The sequence below is a fragment of the Crotalus tigris genome, unplaced genomic scaffold (assembly GCF_016545835.1).
Source record: "Crotalus tigris isolate CLP2741 ecotype Arizona unplaced genomic scaffold, ASM1654583v1 scf7180000024437.13266115, whole genome shotgun sequence".
Classification (NCBI taxonomy): domain Eukaryota; kingdom Metazoa; phylum Chordata; class Lepidosauria; order Squamata; family Viperidae; genus Crotalus; species Crotalus tigris.
The window spans coordinates 1120001-1141374 of record NW_024100606.1 but is presented as its reverse complement, the minus strand read 5'-3'; the positions used below and the strand labels follow the sequence as shown (position 1 = coordinate 1141374).

Genomic DNA, 21374 nt, shown 5'->3' with positions numbered 1-21374 from the left:
TCACTTTTTTTGTTGCATCTACTAATATTTCTTTCCTGTATGGTACCAAATCTTCCAACTGAGTGTTTAATCAATAGGTGTATATAAAATACTTTCTCCCAACAACAACAGAGATTTATACACCTTGCACAAGGTTGGGATTTTATATGAAAATAAATTTGTCTAATTATTTCTCCTGCTGACTGAATAGTCTGTTTCAAGTCTGCACTCTGAAGACCTCAAAAAGACATCATACATAATGCCTATTTTAACCTATCACTGCATGTTTCTGGTAACAAATTGTTTCTGGTAACAAGACAGAACTATAGGCAGAATGGGTTTTTAATGCTTCTTCTCAATACACTTTGAGTTTACTAATTGATAAGCAATACACTTGCTTATCATTTGGTAAACTTGTATTTGAGAAGACTTCAAGTGGTTTGTATGTGACTACTTTTGAATTTCTCATTGTATTTCTAATTTTGACTCCAAAATATTGTGATAAGATTAAAATTGGAGCCAAGTTGCCTGAATTTTAAATGTCACACTATATGTGTCTCAGAGCAGTAAATTCCTTGGAAAATAAGACCGTTAAGGGTATAGATGTGCATTTATAAAGATGATTTCCACTCTCAATTTTAGATGGAAATTCTTTCAAGAGACCAAGAATAAAACTAAACAGCACTGATATGATTCCATTACTGAATTTAATAGACACGAGGATCATACATGTTTAACATGTTTATTAACATAAAAACAAAGTTCATTACCTTTTCAGTGTACATTATATCATTTTGCTTTACTGTCCATTTGACAGAATTTTTTCAACCAACTGCACACTTCCAGTCATTTCTCCTTTCTCCATCAACCTTACAAAGAAACTATAATCTTTATTACATTCAATAAGGTTTAATTTTGAGTAGACATGCCTTTTTAAGCTTTCTCCTAATGATTCCTATGCAACAATCTGCATTCTGTACCTGAAGGTGATGAAATTAGACATTGTTTCCCATTTTGTTTTACACAGTAATTTCCCTAGATAAACACACTCTATTATACACTTTATTTTCTTAATGAGGACACATCCTTAAAGCTACAGTTCCCTTTAAATATATACATGCGCGTCCTACCCCCTCCCAGCTTGCTTTCATCATACTGATCAAGCTCTTCGCACTCTTGGTCTCCTCCTTTCTGGAGAAGCTTCCCGGCCTGAGTCCGACCATATCAAAATAGCTCCCGTGCCTACCTTAGGGTCCCCAATGTCAAGACAACCCCCTGCCACGCCCCTTCTTGGCGGCAGAAGCTGCTTTTACTTTTTCTCTCCATGATACCCTGCTCGAGTCTTTGTTTTGCAATGACTGCCGTGAAAAAAGGAATCTCTGGACCAGGTCTCAACTCTCTGGGAAAATAATCAGATTTTTCCCTTTGACCTGGGGACACGTCTCCCCTCGCTATAATTCCACTAAGATCGAGATAATTATAACAACCGACTTAACTATTGCTCGTGTAGCCCCTCGTCCATTCTTTAGATCCTCCCACAAACCCACCGCCACACCCCACGCTTTTAGCACCTCCTTTGCCTGACCTCTCCCCTCCCCCAACCTTTTCTCACCATCAACTCCCCCCCAAGTGCAAATCTCGCGAGACAATATGCATTTTCACAAGTAGTGCTTTTCCCCCGGTTTTTTTGCACCAATCGATCCAGGGCTGGGCTTAAAAAAATGACTAAATAATGAAGGGCGGGGGGAAAGGGGGTGTAGAGAAGGGGGGGAGAAAAAGTGAAATGTGGGGGGTGCCCTTCCCCCCATCGATCGCAACTTGCAATCCCCCCCCACACACACCTGACTAGCCTTTTTTTTTGTAACCCCCTTTCCCATCCCACCCCCTTTCCCTCTGTAATCTGTTCCTTGGGGGAAAGGAGGTGAAGAGTCCCTCATTCCTCCCGGGAGCGAAGCTACCTTTGTCGGGGACATAGACTACGCGAGGCCGAGGATTTTTCGGCCTGTATTCTCTGCTGAGAAGGCACCGCAGCTGCTTCTCCCCCCCCCCCCCCGTCCTTCCTTCTCTCCCTCACCATCTTCTCCTTGTGGCAAAAAAAAAAAAAAAAAAGGCCCCGCAGCTGGCTAGCTAGGAGTGAAGCCGAGCCACCACAGGTGAGATGCGTCCCCGTGAATCAGTCACTCATCCCCACATTGCTGGGAGAGAAAAAGGACTCACTTCTCTCCATAGCCATCAAGATTGTGGCTGGTAGGTGGGTAAGCAGGCCGGTCTCCTTTCCGGTCTTCCTTGTAGGCCTCGGGGTTGGGACGTGGTGCTCCTGCAACTACTTAAGCCTCTTTGGCGGTGATGTACGTATCTTTTAAAGGGAGGGGGACGCTGGCCTTGGGTTCGCTTTTTCCTCTTCCGCTCCGCTGCCTTCATTGCTGTGCAGATATCGCCGGGAACGAGGTTGCTGTCGACTCTCCGGGCCTCGGAGCCCCTCGCCTGCTTGCTACGATGGTAACTATGCGGAGGAAAGGGGAATGCGCACACACACACCGTGCAAAGCCTCAGAAACGGGGTTCTTGTTGCTATGGTAACGTTATGGGGGGCATTACCAGCACACGCTTGTGTATTTTATAGGCCGCGGGTAGATAAGAGTTTATGTTTAAAAATTTTTTTAAATCAATTGGGGAGTGAAGATATTATTGGGGGGGACGAAACTGATAGGCGCGCATGGCGACTAAATTTGCGGGCCTTGGGGCCGGCCTACTTTACAGAGTTAAAAGGGGGCACATCTGAGGGTTGCGAGAGGGCGAGTAATGGGGGGCGAATGCCCGGCTGTTGCTATGGGAGCGTTCTAGTCGGTTGGGGGGAGCTGTCCTCGCGGCTATAAAAGTGGTGGGTGGGAGAGACTAGCGTTACTCTTTTCTCGGAGTGATGGGGTCGCGCTTACTCCTTAAGCGAAACTCGGGGTGCCGTTAAAGGTTGGCTAGGCCTAGCTTCAAGGATTGAATCTTGGCCTAGAAGTGTGGAGCTATTTGGGTGTATCCTGTAGGTACCGAGATGGCTGCGACCAAGTCCACGGGGGAGGGAAAGCCAGGAAGAGTAGTAGTAACTTCAGCTGGAAGTTTGGGTATGTTTGGGGCCGGTTAATTAATTAAAAGGTGTTCAAAGGAGGGGAGGGACTGTTCCTCTAGATCTAAGTTAGATGGATGAATTCCTGTTTGTGTCATTTGGAATGAACAATTACTTTTAAGAGCTGATACTCCCAAGTTACTACTTGTCAACTTCTCTGTTAAAAATTTGGGAGAGTGTACGTTTTAGTGAAAATAGTTTGTAATGTATCCAGGTGTTTCACACAGATATTTAGGTCTCAAAGATCTAGTTTATATTTATTACCATTAGGAGCAGCCAATAACTATGAGAAATTTGTAAGCCCCCATATGAATGTTGTATTTTAGAAAACTAGGTTAAATAAATGTTAACAATGTATCTTTGGAAATGGAAAGGAAGAGTACAGTAAATGTACTTATGAAAAGAACAGAAAAAGTGTGATGGCTTCATATAAAACCTAATAGGTTTATAAATTAAAAGTGGATTGTTTTTTCATGTCAGTGCTTGAAGATGACTTAGCTAGCTTTCTTCAGTTTGGTACCCTCCACATGTATTACAATGAATTCTCCAGATTCCTAGAAAGTATGGTATGCTATTTGGAAATCTGCAATTTGTAATCCCAGCACATGTGGAATTACACTAAATTGGAGAAAGCTGAAAGGAACACTTCTCCACTAACACACTGCTTACTGCTACCACCCATCCTTCAAACAAACTGGATTAATTTCTCAATTTCTTTTTGTCAAAGGTTCTGATGGGAATGCAGAGGAGTAAATAATTAGATCTCCTTAAAATATTATATTATTGTAATTTAGGAAAGGATTTATTTAAACATTCTCTGTTCCCAAATTCATTTTCTTGGATGTTACATCATTTGCAGATTTTTTCTTTACATAATTAGAAGCTACCTCTATAAGTCTTTGGTTCATAAATTCATTAGACATTCCCCTCTAATAGTATACCATTCTGATATCTCAATTATTTGCATCCATCTATTAAAATATTTGAAAATAAATTAACATAAAATCTCAGAAAGATTTAACAAGAATAGAGGGAATAACTGATGTTTAGTGGGGATGGGGAATCTTAATCTACCATTTGAAGTGCTAGTAGGATGAAGTGAATCTTCTTAGATAGGGAATTCCAAACAGACTGCCCCATAATCCAGAGTAAACCTAGCTCTGATGTTGGCAGATCTTAGAGATAAACTTGTCCAGAAAATGTAACAACCTATAACCTTATATGGGAGAAAACAGTACTTTAGGTATTTGTTGTACTATGTGGTGTTAAATTATAAAAAAAATCTCTCCGTTTTTATAATGGCCACTGAACTTTAACAATATCCATAGATGGTTTTCTTCTACAGAAATCTTCCAGAGAAGTGATATTGGAGTAAAATAAAAAGCAAAGAGAATAATTGGTATGATGTCATTGTGCTTTCTCTCTCTCTCTCTCTCTCTAAAGGGCATTTGCTGCCCTTCAGGAATATTCCTCCTAAGCATGTTGCTAGATGCTGAGTGATTCAGTGCCTTATCATTTGTTGGGGAAATGAAAATAGAACAAATCTGGGAATAAAGTGTTTGGAAATGTATGAATTAGTCAATCTGATATCTCTCTGTTATGCCATTTTGCTTAAAATCAGTTGTTTACTTATTTCATTGAAACTGTTCACGCAAAATTTTGCTGTCACCTCCATTTCTATCACTGTCACTTCCATTTCTTAGTTCTATAACTAAGATGTTCTCTAAAGTTTGCAATAGTATAGTGCCTTAAATGATGCATGAATTTGGCTATTCTCATGAATAAAACTAAAAGGTTAAAAAAAACCTCATGATTGGTGAATTGTTCTGACAGATGGTTAGATCCACAGATTCAGCTATTTTTCAAAACTTCCTCTGGACTTTGCCTGTGTAAATGGATTACAGTTCACTTCAGGATCTGCTGCCTGCTTTGCCAGGATTCCCATTATGGGTTTGCCCAAGCAAAGCAGGAGTGACTTTTGACAATGCTCCAGCTTTGCCTGCATAGGCCTTACAAGTTTTAAACAATGTTTCTTCTTCCTTCTAAATTGCTGGTAACCCATAAAAATTCACAGTGCTTTTTTTGTTAAAAAAAAAAAAAAATAGTGCTGGAACTCACACACATCATACAACCTGTCTTGCCTACCCTACAAGGTTCCATCCAAAAAAGGTGCCAGAACTCCGTTCTGGGTGTTCTATGACAAAAAAAGCCCTGAAGATTCACAATACACATTTTGAGAACCTTGTTCTATCATTGTTTAATACCCTAACAATATGTTCCTGGTAGAGCTGAGTAGAATTTAATCAGTAGAAAATGAAAAGTAAAAGCTTCTTATTAACCAATCATGGTCTCATTTCTGTTGCACTCTAAAAAATTTAGAGGTCAATTAATAATTATACAATGGAGGACATAAAGTAACTATTTTGTTTATGAATATATTTGCATTTTAAATTTTAAAAAGGATATTTGCTATATTCTAGTTATTTCCCAAAGATAATGTCAGTTTTAGAGGGAAATGTGATTAAAAATTGAGTTTCTAAGAACATGCAATTGCTAATGTGTGTATAAGATCATTTTGGAGTTGTATCTTATACAATTTCATATATCGGGTTGCTTATGTGCCTTTTGTTGGAACTTGTCCCTCCCAGTTAATTGAACATATGAATGAAATGAACATATCAGAAGGGAGTCCTTCAATCATCTGTCTGAAGGAGCTATCTGTTCTATTTCTGAATATTTTGGATAGTAAAAGCAAGTCATGTTTTCTGTGGTTTGATGTGAAGAATAGTTAATGATGAGCAATGACAATATTTGATGCAATTGTATACTCCTTTGTTACAAGGAAATATCTGATAGGTACAGTCGTTTTAGACCACATTATGGTACTCTACGTACATATACAATTGTATTATTTCTCTGCAGTTATGCTATAGATCTATAAATAAACCTCCTTTTTCTATACATGTGTTTTTTACAGCATTGGTCTGCAGTTGGAGTTCAATAGCTCCAGCTCGTCTGTAGTCTTTTGCTACAGTAATGGAGATTTAAGGCACTTTTAGACTAAGCTGTTTAAGTATGCTATATAAACTTAGCTGTTGCAATTTATAAACATAGCTTTTGGCTTAGCATGTTGACTGAACCCAGTCAATTATCGTTTATTTAGTAAACCATAGATAATTGAACTGAATAAGTGATAAGTGACTAAATTTAAAAAAGTCCATTGGAACTATGTTCATTTAAAAGGAGAAAGTAATTGTACCACATTCTTACAGTTGTATAATATACATATATACAAATTAATGTAAAGAACCAGTTTGGTCTAGTGGTTAAGGCACCAAGTTAGAAGGCAGGAAATTGTAATTTCAACCCATGGCTTAGCTAAGAAAGCCAGCAGTGTGACTTTGGGCCAGTCACTATTCTCAGCCCAATTCATCTCACAGCAGGGTTATTGTGGGGAAAATAGGAGGAAGATATGTTGAGTATGTTAACCACCTTCAGTTATTTGTAAAAATAATGAAGACAGAATACAAATAAATAATAAATTAATGCACTAACTAAACCTGAACAAAAGAATATTTAACCTTATAGAAATGCAAATGCTACTTTGATATATCTGTTCTAGTGGTATCACTATAAATTAATATTGGACCATGAAAATCCCTTATGGGTAGTTGTGTAAACAAGTTCATATCAATAGTAATTAGAAGAGTATTGTTTATTCTTAAAGTGTTCTATGTTCTTTATTAGCAGATATGATGGAAGAATTGCATAGCCTGGATCCACGACGGCAGGAACTGTTAGAGGCCAGGTTTACTGGAGCAGGTGTTGCTAAGGTTAGTTATGTGCATAACCAGTTGGCTAATTGTATGTACATCTCTTCATGTTTTGGTAACATTTTATTAGATGGGAATATGTCAAATAGGGATACAGTCAAGATCCACATGATCATATTTCACACAAAAGAAATGATTTAAAGTCCTATTATCAACCTGTTGATTTTAGTGATAAGTATGATAGTAATGGAACTTGCCCAAGCCATATAAGTTGATGGTCTACTGAGCTGCATCTTCAAAATCAAGATAGTTGTGACTGGCCTTTTTAAATCACACTCTAAACAAGACTTGTGTAATTAGTAAAGGGGAAACGGCCACATAGATAAAATAAAACATTAAAAAATGTAGCTAAAATTCAACTAAAATTCAAATGAGCCGAGGTGGCGCAGCAGTTAGAGTGCAGTACTGCAGGCCACTTTAGCTGACTGTGTTCAGCAGGTCAGTGGTTCAAATCTCACCGGCTCAAGGTTGACTCAGCCTTCCTTCCTTCCGAGGTAGGTAAAATGAGGACCCAGATTGTTGGGGGCAATGTAAATATATATATATACATTGCTTACTGGTGTACACCGCTTAGAGAGTGCTTGCACTTAAAGCGGTATATAAGTCTCATAAATAAATAAATAAACTTACAAATTCCAAAATAATTAAAGTAACTAGCTGCATTACCACATCCTCCAAAATTCATTCTTACAGGCATCCTCCAAATTTTCAGAATAAATTATCATATATAGTAGAAGTACCACTTTATAGACAGCCTGTACTAGTGATTGACAGGTTTAGCTGTCATGAAATAAAACCTAATATCTAATCCAAGTCTCTATGTAGTTGTAACTTATTGGTTCTAGATCTGCCATCTCTAGTAGATGGGTCTACTTTCTCAGCAATATGACAACCCTATCTGAAACTTAACAGTCTTTTAAGCAAACTAAAATAGTTACTTTTACTATTCCTTTTAGAACTTGGTTTCTAGTCTTCAACTTTGTCAAATTTCTTTTAGTTTGTCAGTGCTCATTTTACACTGCTGTGCCCAGAACAGTATTCCAAGTAGGGCTTGATAGAGACAAAATAGAATGAGACAATTACATCCAGTTGTCTAAATTTGGTGCTGTTAGTGACTATCACGCTGTTAGCTAATACTCAGTGTGTGTTTTGCTAGAAGATTCATATTCTTTTCACAGTTATATTATCAAGGTGGGTTTCCCCCTTTCATTTGTTTTCTCCCAAGTTGCTATCATTTACTTTTCTCCATGAAATTTGACCCTATTCATTTTAGCCTGTTCATGCTTCTATTTTTTTTCAGTTTTCTAAAATGTTAACCACTTTTTTGTGTGTGTAACATACATCTGATAATCCCATTTTTTAACCTCTTCATCCAGATTATTAATAAAAAAGTGTTGAATAGCAGATGACCTGAAGCAGAGTGCTATGGTATTCTGCTTAATAGTTATTCAGCCAGGTAGAAATTCATCTAACAATTTGTAACTTATCCTATAGTCTACCACATATTTTACCATTTTATTAATAAAGGTATCATATGAGACTTTGTAGAATGCTTTGCTGATCTTATAAAAATAGCATTGCCTAATTTATTAAACTAGTACTGTTAAGAAAGATAAAGGCAAGTTTGCCATTAATTGTTTCTGATGAACTCATTCTGACTTCGTTAATTGATACAATCTTACCTGAGTGCTCACAAATATGTAATAATCTGAGGACCTTGTCCAGTAATGACATCAGGTTGACAAGTCTGTAATTTCCTAAATTCTCCTCTATTTTGAAGAAAGGGATAATATTTGTTCTCCTTTAGTTATAGGAACCTTGCAAGTTCTCTAGGAGTTCTCATAGATCACAGTAAATCAGTCTCCATTCATTTCTGGTCATTTCTTTAGTACCCTGGAAAATAATTTATCTGGTCCTATATATTTTAATTCATTTATATTACCAATACTTTACAAAAAGTGGTTCAAAATTAGATAGTCTACTTTGGGTTGTTTATTAATATATTGTTGGGAGGTTTACTACAGATTTCTGATTCCTCTACATTTGTATTTTTGAATTTAAATACTTAATTGATATTTTTAGGGGGAGATACGCTGTGAGCTTCATTCAGATCTGACTGCTCTTAATACCATAATTATCTGAACAAGAAGTTACCACAGCATATAATTCAAAAGTCATATGCTGGTAACATTGTCAGTAAAATATCATTCTAAATCAGGCATGTTAAATTCGCGACGTCACATATCAGGACTTTTTCCCCATTGCCAGCAATGGGGTGGGCCTAGTTTTGGCGTAATGCATCCGGCCCGTGGGCCGGCAGTTCTAAATGGTAAAAACTCTAATGGCAATAATGGATTCAAGAAGGTCATGGTCTTGGTTGTCTGAAGGTTAACGTTCTTTGAAATGATTAAATCTCAAACATCCAGATCAAGGAACTAACAGTGTTTCTATGTGTTATACTAGAAAGAGAGATAACAATCTGAATTGTCATAATTTATAGTTTAATTATCAGTGACTTTCATGGTCAAATATGCAGTTGATTTAAAGAAGAAAAAAATTCCTGTTAGTAACATTCTTTTGTTTCCTTTACACTAGGGTCCTTTGAACAATGAATCTTCCAATCAGAGTTTGTGCAGTGTGGGTTCCCTGAGTGACAAGGAACTGGAGGTAACTAAAGTGATATTTTTCAAATAATCCTCATAGATGAGTTTCGCCCAGAATGTCAGCCACTAAGTGATGTGGTTATTAAGCAAGTCCCACTACATGACCAGACCCAATTTTATGGCGACTATGTGCTTATTGAACAAATCACTGTAGACATTTAAGCATACTATTGGAATCACTAAATGAATCACACAGTCTTTAAGTGAATCTGGCTTCTCCAATTGACTTTGCTTATCAGAAGCCAGCTGAGAAGGTTACAAATTTTGATCATGTGAGCACAAGATGCTGCATCTGTTGAAAATGTGAACCAGTTGCTAAGTGCCTAATTTGCAATCATATGACCAAAAGGCAATGTGACAGTTGTAACTCATCTTTTCCAAGGCTGTTATAATTTTAAACAATCATAAATGGAGGACTGCATATATTGCAGTTAACTTTGACCAAAAAGTCTTAATTTAATCTTTGACAATAAAAAATGATGCTTAATTCAGGACTATTGCAGCAACTTAACTAAATTAATTTTCACTAATGAGTAATTGGTTATTTGCTGATTATAGTATTCCATAATTACATCTAAAAATACAAAAAAGGAGAAATGTAACCTGTTTTGAAACTTAAAATACCTGTGGAAGAGTTGTTGATAACTATATTTCATTTTTTTAAAAAGTTGTGACCTTAAATCCTTGGATAATTGTAGAAAATCATTTGGGATTTTTTTGACTCTTTTAAGACTCCTGAAAAAAAACAGAATGATCAGCGCAATAGAAAAAGAAAAGGTGAACCATTTGAAACCAGTCAAAGTAAGACTTTTATTTAGGATCTCTAAAAAATTGATGGCTTTCTGCAGATATATACAGAACATATGCAACAATTTTCTAATATATCGTGAAATTATTATGATATTAGATAATAAAATTATATAATATATGCTATATTTTATTTTGGAACATTTCTTGGAAAAGTTATATTAAAATGGGCTATATTGCAAATGGTAATTGAAGAATGTTACTTTAAATTGTAATTGATACTTAAGTAAATGTGTCTTTTCTGCTGTTTATTTTTTCTAAAGCTATAATATGTTCATAAAGCACAACCAGAAGCTCTTAATTTTAAATTGTATTCAGCAGCATTTGCATATTTCTCTGGTCTGCCATTGTTGCTCTTGTATTGAATTGTTTCTTTAATGTCTTCCTCATATGTGTATGATTATTTTTCTTTCTTTCCCCTTTTCCACTGACCAGCTTTGCATAAGTACACATTTTTTTCTTGCATGTGTCTGTTTTTTTTTTTCTTATAATATCTTTTTCTATTCCTTTTAGTATTCTTCTAGGAAGAGGCTAGGGGAAACTGAGAGGAAATTTTGTTTCAGTTTATCTGTTGGGAGCTATTTTTGGTTGCATATGTTTCTAGAGTTTTATCCATATATACTGATTTATATCTCAAAATGAAAACAATTTCAGTAAAAAAAAGTATTATAGTATTTTCAAAGTATTTAATTTAATATAACTTATGGTAATGCTGTTTGTTTTTCTTTCCAGACAAAATTACTCCCAGGGGGCATAAAATTAGTGACTATTTTGAGGTAAGCCCATTTTGCAACTTACCATATTTTCCGGCGTATAAGACGACTTTCTAAAGCGTGGAAATCGGCGCCGAAGTCAGGGGTCATCTTATATGCCGAGTCGTCTTATACGCCGGAAATTACGGTAGTTTCCGGTGTATAAGATGACTTTCTAGGCATGGAAATCGGCGCCGAAGTCGGGGGTCGTCTTATACGCCGAGTCGTCCTATACGCCGGAATAGACGGTATATCAAAGAACTTTCTCTCTCTCTTTGTGTGTGTGTGTGTGTATGTTGAATTAGTTTAAGAAACAACCTCCAAATTCTATGTATACTTCTCAGTAGTAGGCCCTTGAAAATATATGATTACGTTTTTTCAGGCAATTTGTCTTGATTACTTTCTTAATCCCTTCACAGACATAATTTGATTGTACTTCTACATTTGACCCGCTGTACAGAATATTCCTGAAGTAACTGATTTTTTCTTTTTTCTCCTCCTTTGCTTTAGTTTGCTGGTGGAAGTGGTCCAGGAACAAGCCCTGGTAGAAGTGTGCCACCAGTAGCGCGATCTTCACCACAACATTCCTTATCTAATCCTTTACCCGTAAGTACCTAATAGGATAGAGTAGTATCCTGAGAATTTTCCGAGCACATTTATAGATCTGTTAATATGTATATGTGATAGAAACAGTGCAGATTTTCTAGGATTATATAGTAGAATCTCTTTGCCTTCCTTTCCTGTCCTTCTATGTTAATTCTCAGCTTCCATTGTCTGTATAACCCAATTCTGACTAGGGCTTCTATTTCACATAACTAAGTCATATAGTACAAGTGTGAGTAAATGTTATTAAAGCTGCAATCTGATACTGACAAATCCATATGTTGGTTTGTTGTAAACGGACTCGTGTTAAAAGGAATTAAGGTTCACCATAAAGGAAAATAAATGCCTGTGTTGACTTTTGATACTTATCTTTCTGTCTCTACTATTATGAAATATATGTATTTTGCCTTTCTTAAAAAGATTAATCTTGGAAGTATGACTAGCAAGTGTTTTCATAGCTTATTCAAAGAAATGAAGAAGATTATCACATTTTAGGCAAAATGTTTTAACATGCAGGTACACAAGTATATTTGCTAAAATATTCTATTCTGTATATGCATGGTCATAGTTGACAGCTCAGTTCTGAAGTTTCATATTGCAGCTACCCTTTGTGCTTATTGTCAGGATTTTGGCAATGATTTCCTACATGTGCCTTTCAAGCAGAAGGTGCCATTGGCAGATTTTTCTTAATATTCTGTTTAAACACAGGTTTATTTTTCTCAGAGTCCAGGATGTGGCCCTTTACTAAGCCTGCTACCATAAGAAAAGAAATGAGATGATGGTATTTGAGGATGCTTGTGTAAACATTTTTTTATCTAAATCCATTGTTATATGGTCTTTGTCAAGACCTGAGAGAACTCTTGAGTCCAGTAAATGATCCTAAGGATAGAGGCAGTGGAGCTTAAGAGTATTTATTTGCTGTGTGTGTGTGTTTGTGTGTGTGCGTGCGTGCACGTGCACATATGCGCACACGTATGCCTGCCTGCTGTCTTTGGCTTCTATTACAAGGAAGCCAAAAGTATAAAGATATTTAAAAAATCAGTTTGCTATTGTGGAGAAAAAATGAACAACTTGAGTTTCTGAAGAAAAGGTATAATATAAAGCTAACCAATATATTCTGGGGGAAGATTTTAATGAAATATAAGAGTATAGTGCATTAGAGTCAATAGGAATATTTAACTTTTTACTATCTGGAAGGGGAGGAGCATCAATTTATTTTTTAAAAATCAAGACCTCTGTGGCTATAAGACCAGGTGGTAATTAATACTATGAGAAAGAACAAAGACTCTCCCCCCAGTGTCCAGTTTATTGGGCCATCTGTGGCTTTAATGAACTTATTTTTTTATCTTATTTTGTTTTAATATAATAAAATCACACAGTTAGCAATAGACTATTGGCAATCTGGTTTTGTTAATTTTTGATGATTCTTGGAGCTTCAGAAATGAAGATGAAGCATTCAAAAGGTATCACATGAACCTAGGCTTCTGCTTCTCAAGCATGCATTCCTAATATAACATTTATAATAGAAAAAACTGATCATTTCATTCTGTTAAGAAAAATGTGGAGAGTACTCTAAAAGTTGCTTTTTTTAGATGTATCTTTCTCCCTGAAAAAAACATTTTACTAGCTTTGTGTCCAAGCTACTGCATGGCTCAGTTTTATAACTGTTTCCACATAGCCTTTTTTTATGATGATAATGTATTACAGCGGCGAATGGAGCAACCACTTTACGGAGTAGACAGCAGTGCAGCCAAGGAAGTGCCAGAGGAGCATTCTGCTCTCCCAACTCTGGTATCGACAATGATAGCAAAACAACGGCTAGAGGGCGAGCAGCTGGCGCAGAGGGGTACAAATCTCTGTTTTCCATTTGCTTCGGTGAGCAAGGCCTAATGACCAAACTCCAGGGTTGGAATGGGACAACTTGCCACAGCTAACTTGCTATGGCCAATTTGCCACAGCCAATTCACCATGGACAATTCCGCCATGGACAACTCACTACAGGCAACTCACTACGGGGCAATTTAATAGTTCTATTTAATTATTTAAAATAAATAAAAAATATTTTAATTTTTGCCATTCACATTTCATTCTGTCCCTTCTTTTGCATCCTTTCGTTAATGATTCTATTCTACCATTTCTTTGATATTAGTGTAGCGAGTTGTCCTGCGGCACATTGGCCGTGGCGGGTTGTCCTGCAATGAGTTGGCTGTAGTGAGTTTGCCACGGCAAATTGTCATAGACCCCTCAAGGGGGGCTGAAAGGATCAGGTATGGTTAGACAGTAGGTAATTTCCACTGCTGCAGTAGAATCTATTTTCTTTCTGGTTCTCGATTGCTGCAGTTGATAACAGTATAATGGCAAATAATAATAATAATCCCTCCACATAGAATTATTTTGGAATTGTCCTTTATTTAAGTACTTATTTTTTGACAAAGATATTTCTTTCTTCTGCAGTGATCATCTCTCATCTCCTGCATATTCCAGCATTTGCATAGTTTCCATGCTTACATGATGATGAAACAGTACTTCAAAGGCTCAAAACCTAAATCCCAATATATTAAAACTATTACTTCCTATTTTGTAGGAATTTTAGATGTTGGAAGTAATGATAAGCTACAGTATCGTTATTATAAAAAATTGTTTGGAAGATGAATCAAAATTGTTTCTATAAAAATATGGAATGTTAATTTGGGGCTATTCAACTTTATTTAGAAGCCAACCATTTATTAGTTATTCCTCATCAATCATTCAATTCCTTCTTTTCTGCAATGCTTTTTCAAATTCTTGATATATATATTCTTGATATATATTCTTCTTGATATATATTCAGAGGAAGGGACTTTCATCTTCAGGAACAAAATTAATTTTAGAGGTTACTATTCAAGCCATTGTCACAGAAGCCAGCACTTTGTCAAACTTTAAAAAAAAGATCCTTTCAAAAAAAGTATTTGAACTGTTTTAGTATAAATGTTAATGCAGTTTACATTATTTGTATGAGCAGAAAAACTTGAACTTTGACACAAGAGTGATAATCCAGGATGAATCATGTCTTTACACAAAGTTTAAAAAGATATTCCTGATCTCTCTTATTGGATTATCTTTAAGTACAGAACTAGGGAAAAAATGGGTATGCAACTTGCTGCTTCTTAAGGTTGATCACAACAGATATAGTTAGCTTAAAGATTTTTCTTTCAAATAACAGTGGGGAAGAATGTATTTTGTAAAATACTGTATCTATAACTTACATGCTGCATCTCTTCTTATTACAGACCCAGCAAGGTAGTCCCTCGTCTGCAGTTTCAGGAAACACAGAGCATTCCTGCTGCTCTCAAAAACAGATTTCCATCCAATACAAACACACACAGGTACAAGACTAATGCATAACATAGTGCAAAGTTATATCTGATTGGAATCAAATATATTGTCCATTTGAGAAATAAATAGAAATATATTCTTGCTTCTCTTTAGATCATGTAAATCTTTCACTTTTTAGTAGAAAAAGAAATGGAAACTTTGATGTAAGGACATAATACAGTCAGAAAAAAATCCAAACTTACTCAATTGTGATTATTCTGTCTAAGAACGTTTTAGCTTTAGAGGCTGTTTTGAAGTAAAATAGTCTATATTGGACAACATATTCCAGAATAATTTTACTTTTGTTCCTGCTCAACCTTCCAACTGCTATCATGTTCTTTAATCAGCAGCTTCTCCCCTTTGAATGATTAACATAATCTTTTGTTTTGCTTTAACAATGAAAATGTTAGTTCTGTTTTTTTCCACCTTGTAAAATGGATATTTTACATATTTTATATTTCATATTTTAGCTACAGATTTGCTCATCTTTAGTATACGATATATTTCTGCTTAACTTAGGTTTCACAGTTCTTTAAAGGATTCGTTTGCCTGGATCAGGACAATATTGGAAAATCTTTCTTTTAAAATTTGTGCCATTTAGGAAGTTCCTTGCTTTCATTTTTGCTGCTGATTGCTTTACAGTTATAACTTTAAATACAAACTCATGCAAGCCCTATCATAGCCTTATATAGCTGAGGATATGGAAGGAACATTTTTCAGTTAGAGGACAATGTGTTTTAGGAAACCTAGTTTACCATTTTCAGAATATTTAAAAATCACCTGCTTTTATAAGTGAAAGCCCAAACAATATTATATATTGTTTGCAGTTTTTGCCTTTTCCCAAGGCTAGAACTTCTATTAAACTTTGTTGTTGCTCTGCTTTGTTTCTTTAGATCTTTTGTTTGTTATACTATGTCAGTGATGGCGAACCTTTTAGAGACCAAGTGCCCAAACTGCAACCCAAAACCCACTTATACAATCGTCGGGTGCTGGGTGGGTGTGGCCCATTGGGTGGGCGTGGCTGCTGTAGTAACGGCAGACTGGGTGGCACTAAAAAGTTCAATCAGCCAATTCAAACTTTGCAAGATTCTTTTTTTTCCCCCACGAGAAGTTGAAATTGACTGACTGATTGAACCTTTTTTTTTTTTTTTTTTTGTACACGGCAGCGGAGGCCTAAAGTGAAAAGGTTTTATAAAACCCAGCTGAAGGCCTAGGACTGGGGCGATGGCACACGTGCCCACAGAGAGGGCTCTTGAGTGCCACCGCAGGCAACTGTTCATAGGTTCGCCACCATTGGCCTATGTTATGTACCGTAAATGCCGGCGTATAAGGCGACTTCCGCGAGCGCTGAAATCGGCGCCAAAGACGGGGGTCGTCTTATATGCCGAGTCGTCTTATACGCCGGAAATACTGGTAGTTTCCGTCGTAAAAGACGATGTTCTAGGAATGCGGCCCGGCTATAAAGACGGGGGTCGTCTTATACGCCAGGTCGCCTTGTACGCCGGCATTTACGGTATGTTATATTATGCTATTTTTGTCTCTCAAAATTTTATCAACTTGGCAAGTTTTCAAGAGCTACTGTTTTATTTGTAAACTTGTAAACTTCACAAAGCCATGCAAATATGATGGGCAGTATAGAAATTTCATAAATAAAATATTACGAACCTATAGTAGGTTTTGGCTGGATGAGGAAGTAATCGGGGTATCTTAGTCTTTAAGGTGACTATGCTTTTATTGCAGAATTTTCCTATGCAATATGAGCCTTATCTAATCCAAATCCAATGTGTTCTTACATAAAATGCATAGGAAAAATGAAAACCATGTTCACAGACAAATTGTAGACACTGTCGTAGTTTCATTGATTTTGAAGTTTCTATAGCATCCCTCTTATGGATTGCATCTTCTGGGAGAATTCCCTTTATTTCATACGTGTTTGTGAGCTTGTGGAAATCAAAAACATAGTACTTGTGTGGTCTGGTTATATGTTTCTTCTCTCGGTTTCTTCAATATTGAAATAGTTTTCCCAGATTTGTTATTCATTCAGTAATTGGAGTAAAACAGCATAGAAATACCATAAATAAATATAGGAAAAATCAAGCCATTTCTTTAGACCAGAGAAGGCTTTAAAAAAAAAAAAAAGTTGGGAAGTCCAGGTTTAGTTATATTTTTCATCAGATTTTGTTTAATAATAATCTTCCTGGTTAATTGTAAGACATTCCAATCTTTGATTATGTTACTTTACACATCAGAAATATTTGCTACTTTTTGTGTTCATAACACATTTGACTATGTAAATCATTTCTTAAGAACTTTTCTTTTCCCTCTCAAGTCTGATCTTACAATGGAGAAATTATCTGCATTAGAAAACAGTAAGAACTCTGATCTGGAGAAAAAAGAAGGCAGAATAGATGATTTATTAAGGGTAAGTAGTTGTAATTCTACATCCTATATTCAAATTTCAAGCCATAGAATATATATATAATATGTAGGTAAGAAGTTAAGGGTATTATGTAGTAGTTATGTAAATGGAAATAGGCTATCATGGAGAAAATCTAAGCAATCACTAAGGGTTGACATTGAATTGATGACATATAATCAGTTACGTGAAAAGCCTTTGATAAGGGAATTGTATCCTCTCTTGATAAATATGTATCTCTAGATTCATTCAAGAGCTTTACAATCTTAATACTCAAACAAGCTCCCTCCTTTCTACACTTCTTCTACAAAATATTTTTTAATTTGAACATCTAGAAGGGTTGTCAGTAATTTACTGCATTAAAAAAATACTAAAATAGCTTGTGACACTTAATAAAAAATGTCATTAAATGGATTGTATTCTGATAACTTTTGTAATTAGTTTTAACTTGCAAAACATTTTCCTTAAACACAATCAAATCCTAATATATAAGTTTCTTACAACTGAACAATTATTTTTGATTAAACAGTAATTCTATGTGTTCCAAATAGTTGAGCAATCTGAAATTTTGCTATTGTCTTCTGTATATTCCTGAATACCACATAGAGCATTTTAACCTCAGTTTAGTAGTTTCAGGTGGAACATATAAGAAAAGTCAGATTTTCAACTGTCTTTCGCTGTGGGAAAATTCCCACATCTATCAAACAGATTGATTGGAATAGCTTGGAGCTCTTACAGAATTCACATCTGGGATTTTTTCTTTTGTTATTTGTAAATATTGCCTTAATTTCCATCTTTTCTATATTCCTTTCCCTCGCCCCAATATGCAATGTTCCCTCCTAGAGAAAATTAAGAATAGTCTGTTTACTCAGTTATGAATTGTCAGTTTAGGGCGGAAAGAATATCTCAAGGGGAACACATTTTCTCTTCCAAGCTATTGTTTTCCTCAAGTTGAGAGAAATTTGTCTTTCAACAAAGAATATTCCATATGGCTAGCTTTAATCTTAGGGTAGAAATCAAGGCAGTGCCAGTGGTAACCTGCAAGATGTTTTCTCATTCCTTTCCCCATTATAGGAAAGGAGGGAATTAGATTATATAGCATGCAAAAGTGATCCATTTGAAATATTTGTTAGCTTAGAAAGATGTGTGGAATCATCCATTTCTGAAAGAAACTAATAAAGCTTTCTGAATCCTCTTCTTCTTAATAATCTTTTCTTAACATTTTTCTCATACAGTACTATTATACTGCAGTTGCCAAGGACTAGGAAAAGATGGGAAATTTAAAATCTCTGGATTCCTATAAACCACCCAATTTCCTTGCATGCCCTTCCCAGAACCATCTGTGGATTTTTTAAAAGCAGAATGGTCTCAACTGTTAAACCCACACAAACATTATTTGCCTTTTCCCTTCTTTTATGGCCCAAAATGTTTATTCCTCTTGTGACTTCAAACAGATTCACAAAGCATTAAAATCTATGTATTTTCATTCTAGGAGAAATCAAGCTTAGACATAAAAAAAAAAATCTCAACAAACTAAATTACTTCCTGGGTATGATGCCAGGCAGCCAATGAGCAATTGGACAAGCTCTTATTGCTTATATGATTGTGGTTTAGTTCAGCCAGTTTTAGTTCAGAGAAGTGAATCAAAAAAAGATTTTCATGGCTTCTTCCTAAAATTCTGTAAGTAACTTCATAACAATTTTACTTAATCTTATAATCCAAAAAATAATTCAAATATTTTCAAATTAAAATTCCTTAAAGCCATTTAGTAACTTTTTGCCATTAAAATGATAAGATATGGGTAGTGAAACAATTATACCGAGGACAAGACAGATATAAATAAACAATATCGAGTAAGTTTATACATTGACCTGATCCAGTATCTGTGGAAAAATTCAGATCATTAAGATCATTCTGAAGTCTAACAGGCCAGGATCATATTGACCTTGGTGCAGGATAGTGTTTCAAAGGGCAAGCATGGCATCAGAATGAAAATGCTCAAATCATTCTGATCCAAAATAATTAAAGCAATCGTGAACTCTCTCAGATATGTAGTAGCGTTATACTTTGAAAATATTTTCTAATTTCTATTATCAGAGGCATATGTTTACATTCTAGTACAATAGGGACACCTTTGCTACACTTTTACTATAAACATCATCACTAATTGAGTCAGACATATCTTTGTTATTTGCTCATCCACATATTTTCTCAAGATGGAGGAAACATTTCTACATGTTTGGACAGCACTGCACTCAGGCAACATCAGAACATAAATGCCTTTTTTTCAGATATCCTTTGCCTATTTGAAAAATCATGGGGGTGATTGCAGAACTGAAGGGGACCTCTTTAGTTGCTTCATATTTCTGTAGTATTTGGGAGTTGTCAATAGATCCAGTTTAGTTCTACATATTCTGATCAGAAGGGGGGACAGAGGTTGTTAAATGGAGCCTGGAGATCTTAGACTTTTTTCTTTTGAGCATAATAGTGTTTTGACAGCCATATACTGTTGGTCCATCCTTCATAGTTGATAATTTATCAGAGAAAAGGAACTGGATTGCAGATTGGCATAGTAGAATGTCTGCTTAAGAATTCAAGTAGCAAATAAGCCTTTGTAACATTCCCACAAATGGTATACAAGTTTGGACAGCCCATGTTAAACTTTTTTGGAACCAGGAGACACATCAAAACATTAACATTCATGTCAGTGTTATATATTTATTTCTGCAATTTTAATGCTTCAGTCTTAAAAGAATCGAGCAGTTATATTATTACTGTGGAAGAAGAATGACAAAGGAAGCATTCTTAGCTGACCTGGAAATTGATCTTGTTTTTTATTGTTCCTCCAGTGTTGCTAATAATGTTTTCTAAATGTAAGTCATCTGATTTCTAAAGGAAAAAATAATGCTGGGTTGAGTGGCTGCACATTGATTCTCCAGTCCAGGAGGAGCCAGGATGGTTCCTCCACCTGGAGAGGCAGTGACAAAATGGACGTTTCTTTCTTGCTCTAGGAGATATGAATTCCCCTCCTTGAGATTCAAACAATTGAAGTAAATGGTAAATCCAAATTTATTGTATGCATGACAATACTTTTTGTTGTATTTTGTAACTGTGATAGCTTTAATTTTTTTCTCCTTATCTGTGCAAGATAATTGTAACTAATATGGGGTAATTTTTGTTTTGTTCACCTGCTTGATATTTTATTTTCAGGCAAATTGTGACTTAAGACGACAGATAGATGAACATCAGAAAATGCTTGAGAAATACAAAGAACGGTTAAATAGGTGTGTAACAATGAGCAAGAAGCTACTTGTAGAAAAGGTGAGTTATAACCAGCACAACTTGTTTTGCAGTTATACCCCAATAACCTGCATAATTAGGTTTCAGATAATAACTGTAGAAGTAGTAATAATAATAATATACTGCATAGTTGCATCATCAAATGTTTGGAATCAACTGGTACTAATAAAAACATTAGAATGTTGAAAAAATAAGCAATAGAACAGGGGTGTCAAACTCAATTACATTAAGGGCCACATCAACATTATGATTGCCCTCAAAGAGCCAGTTGCTGTCCCCTTCTCTCCCTCAGGCTTGCCACACAGAAACCTCTCCTATCTTTCTCCTTTCCCTTAGGCTTGCCCCACCAACATCTCTCCTCCCCATCACCTCTGCCTCCTCATTCCTCTTTCCCGCCAAAACCCCTCCTTTTATATCATCTTATCTCCTCCCCCATGCATTCACTCACTGCCCAGCTGGCCTTTTCACACAGTGCTTATCAGCTGGAGCTGTGTGTGCTGATTCTGGGGTCCCCACCAAGCCCTGCAACTCTAGCTGACTCTACCCTCGA

General features: G+C 36.0%; 1 protein-coding gene across 9 annotated transcripts in view; it reads left to right on the top strand.

Annotated features, from left to right (window-relative positions):
* The first annotated feature begins 2054 nt into the window (after positions 1 to 2054).
* The window catches only part of TLK2 (tousled like kinase 2), a 51013-nt gene continuing 31693 nt past the window's right edge, over positions 2055 to 21374 (top strand). The window contains exons 1-10 of one of the 9 annotated variants that reach the window (XM_039331634.1): positions 2055 to 2132; positions 6844 to 6929; positions 9525 to 9596; positions 10324 to 10393; positions 11132 to 11175; positions 11662 to 11757; positions 13462 to 13629; positions 15024 to 15119; positions 17438 to 17530; positions 20735 to 20845. In XM_039331634.1, the coding sequence (XP_039187568.1) occupies positions 6849 to 6929; positions 9525 to 9596; positions 10324 to 10393; positions 11132 to 11175; positions 11662 to 11757; positions 13462 to 13629; positions 15024 to 15119; positions 17438 to 17530; positions 20735 to 20845 (831 nt within the window). In that variant the 5' untranslated portion in view covers positions 2055 to 2132; positions 6844 to 6848. Of the gene's footprint in view, positions 2479 to 2500; positions 2555 to 6843; positions 6930 to 9524; positions 9597 to 10323; positions 10394 to 11131; positions 11176 to 11661; positions 11758 to 13461; positions 13630 to 15023; positions 15120 to 17437; positions 17531 to 20734; positions 20846 to 21374 lie in introns of those variants that run through there. The other 8 variants (XM_039331635.1, XM_039331632.1, XM_039331631.1 and 5 more) reach the window with 8 other exon arrangements.